General features: G+C 45.9%; 1 protein-coding gene and 1 pseudogene across 1 annotated transcript in view; both read left to right on the forward strand.

The window, feature by feature from the left end:
• The first annotated feature begins 673 nt into the window (after positions 1–673).
• LOC115859174 (small nucleolar RNA SNORA70) lies at positions 674–815 on the forward strand (annotated as a pseudogene).
• A 7292-nt stretch (positions 816–8107) lies between these two features.
• Positions 8108–13731, forward strand: part of SLC25A20 (solute carrier family 25 member 20) — a 31814-nt gene continuing 26190 nt past the window's right edge. The window contains exon 1 of the mRNA XM_030867029.2: positions 8108–8375. Coding sequence (XP_030722889.1) covers positions 8271–8375 — 105 coding nt within the window. The 5' untranslated portion in view covers positions 8108–8270. The remainder of the gene's footprint in view (positions 8376–13731) is intronic.

Here is a 13731-nt window from a genome sequence, read left to right on the forward strand (position 1 = left end):
GCAGTGGTTGGGAGTCCGCCTGCCGATGCAGGGGACGCGGGTTCGTGCCCCGGTCCGGGAGTATCCCACGTGCCGCGGAGCGGCTGGGCCCATGAGCCATGGCCGCTGAGCCTGCGCGTCTGGAGCCTGTGCTCCGCAAATGGGAGAGGCCACAACAGTGAGAGGCCCGCGTACCAAAAAATATATATATATTTATATATATATATATATATATATAGTAGTTACTAGTTTGCTTTAAAAAAAAAAGGTAGTTACTTTTTGTCTATTACAAGGGTGTTTACTTCAAATCTTTTTTTTTTTTAGGTGAAGGAAAATGAAGAGAATTTACTGCCTTTAAAATAAATGATAATTTTTTTTCAAGTAAAAGGAAAATGATAACAGAGTGAAATCTGGAACTTTACAAATTAAGGAAGAGAAATTGGAATGATAAATATCTGCGTTAGTTTCCTAGGATGGCCATAACAAATTACTATAAACCTAGTAGCTTGAAACAACAGAACTTTATTCCCTCATATACTCAGCTTCTGGTTGCTATAAGCCTAAGAATTTGTCCATTTCTTCTAGGTTGTCCATTTTATTGGCATATAATTTATTGGCAAACAGGATTAATCTCCAAAATACATAAACAGCTCATGCAGCTCAATATTAAAAAAACAAACAACCCCATCCAAAAATGGGCAGAAGACCTAAATAGACATTTCTCCAAAGAAGACATACAGGGGCCTGGTGCACAATGGTTGCAAACAGCAGCCTCCTCGGTAGTGTATGCAGCCTGTTGCCTGTGTGGGTTGCCCTAAGGGACCTTGGAGACAGCCCTTTCCAGTGGACATTAATGACTGGCATGCTGTTCCCCAATGTAGGCTCCAGACAGGTATGCGTGGTGCCTTTGGAAAGCCCCAGGGCACAGTGGCCAGGGTCCACATTGGCCAGGTCATAATGTCCATCCGCACCAAGCTGCAGAACAAGGAGCATGTGATTGAGGCCCTCCGCAGGGCCAAGTCCAAGTTCCCTGGCCACCAGAAGATCCACATCTCCAAGAAGCGGGGATTTACTAAGTTTAATGCAGATGAATTTGAAAACATGGTGGCAGAAAAGCAGCTCATTCCAGATGGCTGTGGGGTCAAGTACATCCCTAATCGTGGCCCCCTGGACAAATGGCGGGCCCTGCACTCGTGATAGGCTTAGCACGCCCCCTCCCTACCCATGCCCACCAATAAACTCTACTTTCTTTTCCCTGAAAAAAAAAAAAAAAAAAAGACATACAGATGGCCAAGAAGCACATGAAAAGCTGCTCAATGTCACTAATTATTAGAGAAATGCAAATCAAAACTACAGTGAGGTATCATCTCACACCAGTTAGAATGGGCATCATCAGAAAATCTACAAACATGCTGGAGAGGGTTTGGAGAAAAGGGAACCCTCTTGCACTGTTGATGGGAATGTAAACTGATACAGCCACTATGGAGAGCAGTATGGAGGTTCCTTAAAAAACTAAAAATAGAATTACCATATGACCCAACATCCCACTACTGGGCATCTACCCAAAGAAAACCATAATTCAAAAAGATATATGCACCCCAATGTTCATTGCAGCACTATTTAAAATAGCCAGGTCATGGAAGCAACCTAAATGCCCATTGACAGATAAATTGATAAAGAAGATGTGGTACATACATACAATGGAATATTAGCTATAAAAAGAAACAAAATTGGGGCTTCCCTGGTGGCACAGTGGTTGAGAGTTCGCCTGCTGATGCAGTGGACACGGGTTCGTGCCCCAGTCTGGGAGGATCCCACGTGCCGCGGAGCGGCTGGGCCTGTGAGCCATGGCCGCTGAGCCTGCACGTCTGGAGCCTGTGCTCCGCAGCGGGAGAGGCCACAACAGTGAGAGGCCCGCATACCGCAAAAAAAAAAAAAAAAAAAAAAAGGAACAAAATTGGGTCATTTGTAGAGACGTGGATGGATCTAGAGACTGTCATACAGAGTGAAGTAAGTCAGAAAGAGAAAAACAAATATCGTATATTAACGCATGTATGTGGAACCTAGAAAAATGGTACAGATGAACTGGTTTGCAGGGCAGAAATAGAGACACAGATGTAGAGAACAAACATATGGACACCAAGGGGGGAAAGTGGCGGGGGTGGTGGTGGTGGTGGTGTGATGAATTGGGAGATTGGGATTGACATGTATACACTAATATGTATAAAATGGGTAACTAATAAGAACCTGCTGTATAAAAAAATAAATAAAATTCAAAAATTCGAAAAAAAAAAGAAATTGCTAATAATAATAAATAAATAAATATGTCCTGCCACTCCCTTCTGGCTTGCACAGTTTCTGCTGAAAGATCAGCTGTTAACCTTATGGGGATTCCCTTGTTTGTTATTTTTCCCTTGCTGCTTTTAATATTTTTTCTTTGTATTTAATTTTTGATAGTTTGATTAATATGTGTCTTGGCGTTTTTCTCCTTGGATTTATCCTGTATGGGACTCTTCCTGGACTTGTGCTTCCTGGACTTGATTGACTATTTCCTTTCCCATATTAGGGAAGTTTTCAACTATAGTCTCTTCAAATATTTTCTCAATCCCTTTCTTTTTCTCTTCTTCTTCTGGGACCCCTATAATTTGAATACTGGTGGGCTTAATGTTGTCCCAGAGGTCTCTGAGACTGTTCTCAATTATTTTCATTCTTTTTTCTTTAATTTGCTCTGCAGTTGTTATTTCCACTATTTTATCTTCCAGGTCACTTACCCGTTTTTCTGCCTCAGTTATTCTGCTATTGATTCCTTCCAGAGAATTTTTAATTTCATTTATTGTGTTGTTCATCGTTGTTTGTTTCCTCTTTAGTTCTTCTAGGTCTTTGTTAAACATTTTTTGTATTTTCTCCATTCTATTTCCAAGATTTTGGATCATCTTTACTATGATTACTCTGAATTCTTTTTCAGGTAGACTGCCTATTTCCTCTTCATTTGTTAGGTCTGGTGGGTTTTTACCTTGCTCCTTCATCTGCTGCATAACTTACGGTGTTTGGGGTCTCCTTTTCACAGGCTGCTGGTTCGTAGTTCCCATTGTTTTTGGTATCTGCCACCGGTGGGTCAGTTTGGTTCAGTGGCTTGTGTAGGCTTCTTGGTGGAGCAGAGTGGTGCCTATGTTCTGGTGGATGAGGCTGGATCTTGTCTTTCTGGTGGCCAAGATTGAGTGTGGTGGTGAGTTTTGGGGTGTCTGTAAGCTTATTATGATTTTAGGCGCCTCTCTGCTAATGGGTGGGGCTGTGTTCCTGTCTTGCTAGTTATTTGGCATGGGGTGTCCAGCACTGGAACTTGCTGGTCGTTGAGTGAAGCTGGGTCTTAGCATTGAGACAGAGATCTCTGGGAGAGTTCTCGCCAGTTGATTTTACGTGGGGCCTGGAGGTGCCTGGTGGTCAGGTGTCCTGAGCTCAGCTCTCTCACCTCCGAGGCTCAGGCCTGACACCCGGCTGGAGCACCAAGACCCTGTCAGCTACACGGCTCTAACATTATATCTAGTGGTAATGCAGACTAGAAGAGCTCTTCTGGAAACATTTGGCAGTTAAACATACACCTATCACATCTGGTTCCTAGGTACTTACTCAGGCTTAATTGTGAGAGGAGAGTGACTACCTCCTGCGCAGTAAGAAGGAATTTGGCAGGAGTTTGGGGATTGTTATATATCCTGTTTGTGTGGAGCTTACAAGAATCTGTGCATGTGTGGGAAATTCCCTGACAGTCCAATGGTTAGGACTCCGCACTTTCACTGTTGAGGGCCCAGGTTTGATCCCTGGTTGGGGAACTCTGGAGAATCCAGCCTGGATGGGAATGGCCAGGCACCAGGGGCCACACACAACTGGCTCTTCCTGGCAGAGGGCTCCAACGGATAAGCGATGCTCATTGCAGCCCTCAGTGGATTGCAAAGGAGGACGGGGTTCAACTGGGAAAGCAGCGTTGTCACTCCTGGAGAAGACAACGGAGCACCCTCAGGAGTTTTCTCTTCAATTCTCTGCTGTAGGCAGCCGAGCAGACTACTTCAAATCTTAAGTTTACAGTTTTATGTTCTTTTGCTTTTGGTTTTATTTTGTTTTTGGTAAGGAATGATGTTGAATACTACTGTTGCAGGTTGGATTTTCTGGAAGCAAATATTGAGATGGAGTTTGGGGAGCAAGATATTTATTAGGGACCAACATAAGTAAAGCGAAGCAGATTTATATATTTATTTTGTTTATTTATTTTTTGGCTGTGTTGGATCTTCGCTGCTGAGTGCGGGCTTTCTTTAGTTGTGATGAGTGGGGGCTACTCTTTGTTGCGGTGCACGGGCTTCTCATTGCGGTGGCTTCTCTTGTTGCGGAGCACAGGATCTAGGCGCACGGGCTTCAGTAGTTGTGGCACAGGGCTTCAGTAGTTGTAGCTCATAGGCTCTAGAGTGCAGGCTCAGTAGTTGTGGCGCACGGGCTTAGTTGCTCTGCAGCGTGTGGGATCTTCCCAGACCAGGGCTTGAACCCGTGTCCCCTGCACTGGCAGGCGGATTCTTAACCACTGTGCCACCAGGGAAGCCCAAGCAGGCAGATTCTTAACCACTGCACCACCAGGGAAGCCCGGGAAGCAGAATTAGGCAAAGGCAGAAGTTAAACTGTGTTGCAGCCCAATGAAGCTGCCGCCAACCTAGCAGAGAACACTGGAGTGAATATTGCCTGTCAGAGTGTCTGATACCAGACCAGACTGGTCAGGCATTAAACCCCTACCTTGCTCAGTCACTGGGTGTGGGCTGTCTTGGGAAGGGTGTGACCTAAGGGGAGGCCCCTCTCATTCATGTTTGATTCCCAGGGTCTAGGAACAAGGCTTCTCATATGAGGTCCAAGGATAGCTTCAGCTTCTCATGAAATTTATAGCAAACCTGGAGGTGCATATGCATGTGTGTGTTTTTCTGGGGAGAGGGTGCCAGGATTTCTCCACCCCCCAAATTGCTAAGAACCACAGGTTGGACAATGTCTAGCATATGGGCAACTTGGTATCCATCTCCTGCATCAGTGTGTTATCGAGTGGGGAGAGGAAGGATACTCTGTGCTGAAGGAGACAGGATATGTAAAAGCCTGGCTGTCGGCGGTGGAAGGTGAGTTAAGTAACAGGTCTGTGTGGTAAACCAGTAGAAGCTCAGTTTGCTCAGAGAGGAAGATACAGTCTAGGGAAAAATAAGGTTGAAGAAGTAAGGTAGCATGAAATTGTGAAAAACCTTGACTGCCCCTGAGCCACTTATATTTTATTCTGATGCAATGAGGAGCTGAAGAGGTTTTTTGGCCAGGGAATGACACATTCAGATTAAATTTTTTCTTTTCTTTTCTTTTTGCGGTACACGGGCCTCTCACTGTTATGGCCTCTCCCATTGCGGAGCACAGGCTCACGGGCCCAGCCGCTCCGCGGCATGTAGGGATCTTCCCGGACCGGGGCACGAACCCGCGTCCCCTGTATCGGCAGGTGGACTCTCAACCACTACGCCACCAGGGAATTCCATTCAGTTGAGTTTTATAGCTGTGTGTAAGGCTTATCAGATGAAGAAGCAGGAAGACCATTTGTTTAGTGGATTATCAGTTACCCTACGAGGATTTAATAGAAGCTGGTGAGCTTCAGTGGAGTCCACCTTCAGGTGTGTCGAGGTTTACCAGGAGGATTTACCAGGTTTACCAGGAGGGTTTATCAGGAGGGCGGTTCTATAACAAACACCATCTCTTCCTGAAGCTGCAGATTGACTCTAAATTAGATCCTCTTCTGCAGCCGGAGTGCTACAAGTCACAAGTGAAGTAAACATGGTCCCATTACCATCGCCAATCCAGCGATGAGCACCAGGCTCAGTTAATGCCTTTACTGCCTCTCGTTGCACCACTGTAATTTTCCCTTAACTGGTCTCCCTGCTTCCATTCTCTCCCAAGACAAATTCATCCATCCAAAATAGATTTTTTAAAACAAACCTGATCATGTCAACACTGTGCTTAAAATTCTTCCATGGTTCCCCATCCCCATCTAGAAAAAGCCTGTAACACAGAGTAAACAGGCTTTTGGGCCTTGCCCCAGCCTCCTTGCCTTCCACTCCCCTTCCACTCCCCTGGTGCCTTCTGCACCAGTCAGGCCCACTCACTTCCTGATCCCACTCCCAATCCTGTCACTAATCTATCCACCCCTAGCATACATGGTCCATTCTCCTTATTCTAGGCTTCCTGCTAGCCTGGGAGTGCCTACAGAGGAGGACTGTTGTTAGGTTAGCTTGGCAGTGAGGTTCCTGCTGTAGATAGGGGTATGTTTATTGTTCACAGCTTTTTAAAAAATAAATTTATCTATTTATTTACTTTTGGCTGTTTTGGGTCTTCGTTGCTAGCCGCGGGCTTTCTCTAGTTGCAGTGAGTGGAGCCTACTCCTCATTGTGGTGTGCGGGCTTCTAATTGCGGTGGCTTCTCTTGTTGGGGAACATGGGCTCTAGGCGCGCAGGCTTCAGCAGTTGTGGCATGTGGGCTCAGTAGTTGTGGCTCGCGGGCTTTAGAGCGCAGGCTCAGTAGTTGCTGTGCACAGGTTTAGTTGCTCCACGGTATGTGGGATCTTCCTGGACCAGGGCTCAAACCCGTGTCCCCTGCATTGGCAGGCAGATTCCCAACCACTGCACCACCAGGGAAGCCCTGTTCACAGCTTTTTAATTTGATAAATTACAAACATACAGAAATGATGAAAGAGTAATATAGTGAATACCTGAATACTGTCCACCTAGAGTCAATAAGTCAAAAACATTAGCATCATCCTTAACTCCTCCTGAATACCGTCCACCTAGATTCAATAAGTCAAAAACATTAGCATCATCCTTAACTCCTCTCTTATGTACCTTATATTCTGTTCATTAACAATTCCTCGGCTTCCCTGGTGACGCAGTGGTTAAGAATCTGCCTGCCAACGCAGGAGACATGGGTTCGAGCCCTGGTTCAGGAAGATCCCATATGCTGCAGAGCAACTAAGCCCATGCGCCACATCTACTGAGCCTGTGCTCTACAGCCCGTGAGCCACAACTACTGAAGCCCGCGCACCTAGAGCCCATGCTCCACAACAAGAGAAGCCACCATTATGAGAAGCCCGTGCACCACAACGAAGACCCAACACATCCAAAAATAAATAAGTAAAAGTAAATTTTAAAAAAACACAAAAAACAATCCCTTTAACTTTTTCCTTCAGAATATATCCAGAATCCAAACACATCTCACCATCTGCTGTGCTGTGCTCTGATGGAGTCCAGCATCTCTGACCATGACCTTTAGCCTCCTCAAGGCTCCCTGCTTCGTAGTCTATTCTCAACCCGCAGAAAGAGGGATTCTATTAACTCATAAGTCAGACTATGTCAATCCCCTGCTCAGAACCCCAGAATAGCTCCCATCTACTTCAGAGGAGAGACTGATGTCCTTACAGTGGCACACAAAGTCCCGCTTGATATGCCAACGTTACCTCCATACCTTCCTAACTCTGCTCTAGCCACAAAGGCCTCCAGGTGGTTCCTCAAACAGGTCAGGCACAGGCCATCTCATGGCTTTTGCATTCTTTTCTTTTGCCTGGAAGATCTTTCCCCCTCCCCCCATATCTATGGATATATCACTTCCTCCACTTCTCAGTTCTTGAATCCAGTCACCTTCTCAGTGAAACTGTCCTTTACTCACCTAATGAAAATTGCAAATTCCTTGCCCCCCAAAACTCTCTAATCCTTTTTCCAGATTTATTTTTCTTCATAGCAGTTATCACAACTTGATACACTATGCATTTTTCACTTATTTATCTTTGTTATGTCCTGTAAGCTCCACAAGAACAGGGACCTATGTGCTGTGCTAACAGCTGTGCCTCCAGCACCTGGAAGGGCGCCTGTCACATAGCAGAGCCCAATCGACTTCTGCGGAGTGAGTGGAGGAACGGGAGCTTCAGGGAGGAAACACTCAAGTCCGGGAAGACTTCTGGAGGAGTAAGTCCACCACCCGTCGCCACTCCCAAACACCGCCCACGAGGCGTCCGGGCCCGCCCCGCTCCCTTAAGCCACGCCCACGGAGGCGGGCTGCGGCCGGAAGCACCTCCCCTCGGCGGAAGCCGGGCCTGGCAGGCGGTCTAGGCCCTCCTCCCGACCTGCCCCGGGCTCATGCCCCTCCCACCTGAAAGTGGGTGAAAGGTCGGCGGCGGTGCCGCCGCGGCTGGGGCAGTGGAGCGGACCCCCTGGGAACCGACAGGCACGGCGACTGACGGACGTACCATGGCAGACCAGGCGAAGCCCATTAGCCCGCTCAAGAACCTGCTGGCCGGCGGCTTTGGAGGCATGTGCCTGGTGTTCGTGGGGCACCCACTGGACACGGTCAAGGTGCGAGGATGCTGGGGCGCGGGCTGGAGGGAGGAGGCCCGGGCAGGGCTTGGAATGTAGGGTCTCCCGCGAGGCTCGGTCTGGGATAGAAGCGGGGTCCGTGGGAGCTTCCGTGAGAAGTCTAGGGAATCTCCCTTTCGGGGGTCGGGGAAACTGTTCCTGCACCCCAGAGAGCTGGACGTTGCAGAGTGAGCAGCCTCTAACCGCCCACCAAGGGCTCTTGATTTTAAAAAAAAGTTCTCTGTTCGGAAGCCTCTTCTGATCTGGCGCCACTTCTTTGAGGATGGTAAAGAAACAGCACCGCCCCGAAGCTCTGACTTCTGAAAACCCTAACATTATCAGCAAGGTTGAAAAAGGCATCTGTAAATCCCGCTTCAGGAAGAGAGCTAAAGACTGAGGCAAGGTTATTCCAGACATGTCTTTTGACACATTGCTCTGGGCCCAGAGTGCTCCATCACTATCTCCTTTGAACCTTTCTTGACCATCTTCAGCCTGTCACCCCATGTTAGCCTGAGTGGCCTCCTGTGGGAAGCGATGATGTCCTCACTGACTGAGCTCCTTCCAGGGAAAGCAAGTGATCAGCTTTCCCAGGGCAAGGCTGATCCCCACAACAACCTGGTGAGGAAGCCGTGGTCAGATTGAGGCTCCAGGAAGGGGGAAACTCATCAGAGCTTGTTCCCTGCTTATCCTCACATTATGCATCAACTCTTTCCCCTGCAACACTTTCAGCAAGGCCTTGCTGGAGACCAGAGTCCATACCCTGTGACTTAGCATTCAAAGCTTCATCCTAGTTTTCTAACGTTATTTCTGCACACACTTGGAGGAAATTGACAGATCATGGCCAGGGTGAGCCTGTAGGGAGCAGGCATGAAGCCTGTGTAGGAGACTTATTGGAATGTTGGATTGGGTTTCCTCCACAGGGAAATTGCTTTGGGGACATTCTCCAGGCAAGTTTGGGCAGCAAGCTCTTTGCTGCCTTTCATCTAGGAGAGGATCTGGGGTCATTCTATCACAGGACCACAATTAAGCAACTGGGCTGGTTTGGGCACTGTGAAACACAAAATCAGATGTTTATTCAGTAATTGGTAAATGCCATGTGTGTTAGGGCTTCCCAGACAGTGGTCGTTCTAAGCAGCACTGATGTAAGGGAGAAGAATTGTCTGGCCTCTCTACTCTTGATCTTGTTAGTTCTAGGCAGCTGGGGCCTCTCTTTAAAGAAAAACGAAACCCTGTTGCTCCCTAATACAAATGTTGCTCCTACCTCCATATCCTCTTGTCCTTCCTCCCCAATCAGATGTCATTCCCAGGAAGGGCCCGAGGACCTCTATACTGAAATGGAAATGACTGAAAATGCTCACTGCATTTTTTTTTTTTTTTTTTACGTTACGCAGGCCTCTCACTGTTGTGGCTTCTCCTGTTGCGGAGCACAGGCTCCAGACGCGCAGGCCCAGTGGCCATGGCTCACAGGCCCAGCCGCTCCGAGGCATATGTGATCTTCCCAGACCGGGGCATAAACCCGCGTCCCCTGCATCGGCAGGCGGACTCTCAAGCCACTGCATTTTTAATAGCCAGGAAGTCCCCTTTTAGCTTAAGCCAAAACCACAAATTGCCCACTACTGTCCTTTTGACCTCTAAGAGCCAGGTGGCCTCCAATCAAAGCTTGGCCTAGAGGCACTTTCAGAGGTCCGAGGCGACTAACTGTGGTCTGGGAAGGCAAGAGGTGCAGCACTTCAGTTTGGAAAGGCTTTATGGCACGTGATGAAGGGCTGGCTGAGTTCTGACGGGAGAAGTAGGGAGATCCAGACATTCTGGGTAGGGGGAAGGCAGGAGTGAAGGTGGATATAGGCTTGATAGTGGGAGCAGGCTGTAAAATAAGACCAGCCGTGGAGGACTTTAATGTTCTTGCTGGGCCTGGGTGGCGGATGTCATGATGAGACATGTGAGATTTATACAAAATCACAAAAAGGTATCAGGCAGAAGTTTTGGTCTATTTCTCTCTCTCTACTAACTTGGACAGGTTGTGCCTGACCATGGAGGATCTGAAGATCAAATAAGGGATTTTGGATGCAAAGCAGCGGGAGCCTCTAGACATTTCTACTGTTGTGTCCCATAAACTCCTCAGATATGCATGTCACCTCCATTGCCTAGAGAGTGAGTTCCTTAGTTTGGGACATAAGGCCTTAACAAAATCAAGAATGAAAAATTTAAAGTAATAGAGGAACAGCATGATGAAATGGTGTTCTTGGAAAAGTTAGTATGATAGCAACCTGAGAAGAATTAGGAAGCAGAACTCAGAGCAGGAAAAATAGCAAGGAAAAAGACTGCAGAAGTATATAACTGGGTGTATCAGTTGTCTCTGGCGGTGTAACAACTTATCCTAAAACTTAGTGGCTTAAAACAACAACAATAGGGACTTCCCTGGTGGTCCAGTGGTTGGGACTCTGTACTTCCACTGCGGGGGCCACGGTTCCATCCCTCGTCAGGGAGCTAGGATCCTGCATGCCGCACAGCATGGCCAAAAAATAATAATAATAAGTGTTATTATTAGGCGAGGATGTGGAGACCTCAGAACTCTTGTGCACTGTTGTTGGGAATGTAAAATTGTATAGTGACTGTGGAAAACAGTATGCCAGTTCCTCAAAAAATTAAAAATAGGATTACTATATGATCCAGCAATTCCATTTCTGGATATATACCCAAAAGAATTGAAAGCAGGGTCTTGAAGAGATATTTGTACACCCCTGTTCATAGCAGCATTATTCACAATAGCTGAAACATGGGAGCAACCCAAGTGTCCACAAATGGAAGAATGAATAAGGAAAATGTGGCATATACATACCATGGGGTGTTATTCAGCCTTAAAAAGAAGGAAATTCTGGGGCTTCCCTGGTGGCACAGTGGTTGAGAGTCCGCCTGCCGATGCAGGGGACACGGGTTCGAGCCCTGGTCCGGGAAGATCCCACATGCTGTGGAGCGGCTGGGCCCGTGAGCCATGGCCGCTGAGCCTGTGCTCCGCAATGGGAGAGGCCACAACAGTGAGAGGCCCGTGTAAAGCAAAAAAAAAAAAAAAAAAAAAAAGAAGGAAATTCTGACCTTGCAATCACATGGATGAATACTGTAAACATTAGGCTAAGTGAACTAATTTACTAATTAATAAACTAATTCAGTTTTATAAGGCAGAAAGAATTCTGGATGGTGGTGATGGTTGCACAACGTTATGAATGTATTTAATATCACTGAACTGTACACTTAAAAATGGTTGAGATGGTAAATTTTATGTGTATTTTATGACAGTAAAAAAAAAAAAAAAAACCCAAACTGGGGGGATTTCCCTGGTGATCCAGTGGTTAAGACTCTGTGCCTCCACTGCAGGGGGCGCGGGTTCGATCCCTGGTCAGGGAACTTCCGCATGCCATGCAGTGTGGCCAAAAAAATAAAGAAATAAAAAATAAAATAAAATAGTTAAGGAAAAAAATGGGCAAAGGATCTGAATAGACATTTCTCCAAAGAAGATATACAAATGGCAATAAACACATGAAAAATATTCCACATCATTATCCATCATGAAAATGTGAATAAAAATCACAGTGAGATACCACCTAACACCCACTATGATGGCTATAATTGAAAATAAATAAATAACAGGTGATGGGATGTGGAGAAACTGGAACATTCATACAATGCTCTTTGGAAAACAGTCTGGCAGTTCCTGAAAAGGTTAAACATAGAGTTAGCATATGACCCAGCAATTCTCCTGTGATGATTAATTTTATGTGTCAACTGGGCTGTGGGGTGTTCAGATGTTGGTCAAACATTGTTCTGGGTGTATCTGTGAGGGTGTTTTTGGATGAGATTAGCATTTAAGGTAGACTAAAGTAGATTGCCCTCCCTAATGTGGGTGGCCCTATTCCAGTCAGTTGAAGGCCTCAATAGAACAAAAAGCTGAAACTCCTCCCTCCTGACTGATTGAGCTGGGACATTGGTCTTTTCCTGCCTTTGGACTCAAACTGAAGCATTGGCTCTTCTTAGGTCTTGAGGCTACCAGCTTTTTTTTTTTTTTAACACCTGTATTGGAGTATAATTGCTTTACAGTGTTGTGTTAGTTTCTCTGCCAGCTTTTGAACTGGGATTTGAACCATCAGCTCTCCTGGTTCTCAGGTCTTCAGACTTGAACTATCCTATTGACTTTCTTGGGTCTCCAGCTCACTGATTGCAGGTCTTAGGATTTGTCTGCCTCCATAATTGTGTGAGCCAATTCCTCATAACAAACAAACAAATAACTAAATCTACATGTCCTATTGGTTCTATTTCTCTGGATAATCTTGACCAATACAATTATGCTTGGGTAATATAATATCCAAGAGAATTGAAAACATAATATCCACACAAAAACCTGCACACAAAAGTTTATAGCACCATGATTCATAATAATAAAAGTGGAAAAAATGTAATTTGTCATTATCTGATGAGCAGATAAACAAAACATGGTATATTTGTACAGTGGAATACTATTTACCCATAAAAAGGAATGAAGGACTGATATATTCTACAACATAGATGAACTTTGAACACATTATGCTAAGTAAAAGAAGCCAAGTGTGAAAGACCACATATTGTATGATTTACTTATATGAAATATACAGAATAGGCAAATCCATAGAGATGGAAGCTATATTAGTAATTGCCAGGGGCTGAGAGAAGAGGGGAATGGGGAGTGACTACTAACGGGTGTGGTGTTTCTTTTTGGGGTGATGAAAATATTCTAAAACTGATTATAATGAAGGTTGCACAACTCTGCAAATACACTAAGAAGCACTTAACTGTATACTTTAAATGGGTGAATTTTATGGTATACGAATTATATCTTAATAAAGCTGTTTAAAAAAACCCAATACTGAACCAAAGACCCTCTCCTTCAACCAAAAGCAACAAAAAGATGCTGGCCAGGACTGTACTAATCTGAAGGATTGGCTTCTGTGTGGTTCATTCACCGGCTGGCAGTTAGTGCTGGCTGTTGTCAGGGGGCCTTCTTTCCTCCACACATGACCTCTTCAGACTGCTTGAGTATCCTCATAACATGGTGGCTGACTTTCCCCAAAGCAAATAACCTGAGATGAAGACAGGCAGAAGCTGACCTTTCTGTCACCTAGCTTGGAGAAGTCACATAGCATCAAAACCACTACATTCTGTTCGATAGAAGTGAGTCACTGAGTCTGGCCCACATCCAAGGGGAGGGGAATTAGGATTAACCTTTTTTTTTTTTTTTTTTCCCTGTACTCGGGCCTCTCACTGTTGTGGCCTCTCCCGTTGCGGTGCACAGGCTCCAGACGCGCAGGCTCAGCGGCCATGGCTGACA

Source organism: Globicephala melas, chromosome 11 (genome assembly GCF_963455315.2).
Source record: "Globicephala melas chromosome 11, mGloMel1.2, whole genome shotgun sequence".
Lineage (NCBI taxonomy): Eukaryota > Metazoa > Chordata > Mammalia > Artiodactyla > Delphinidae > Globicephala > Globicephala melas.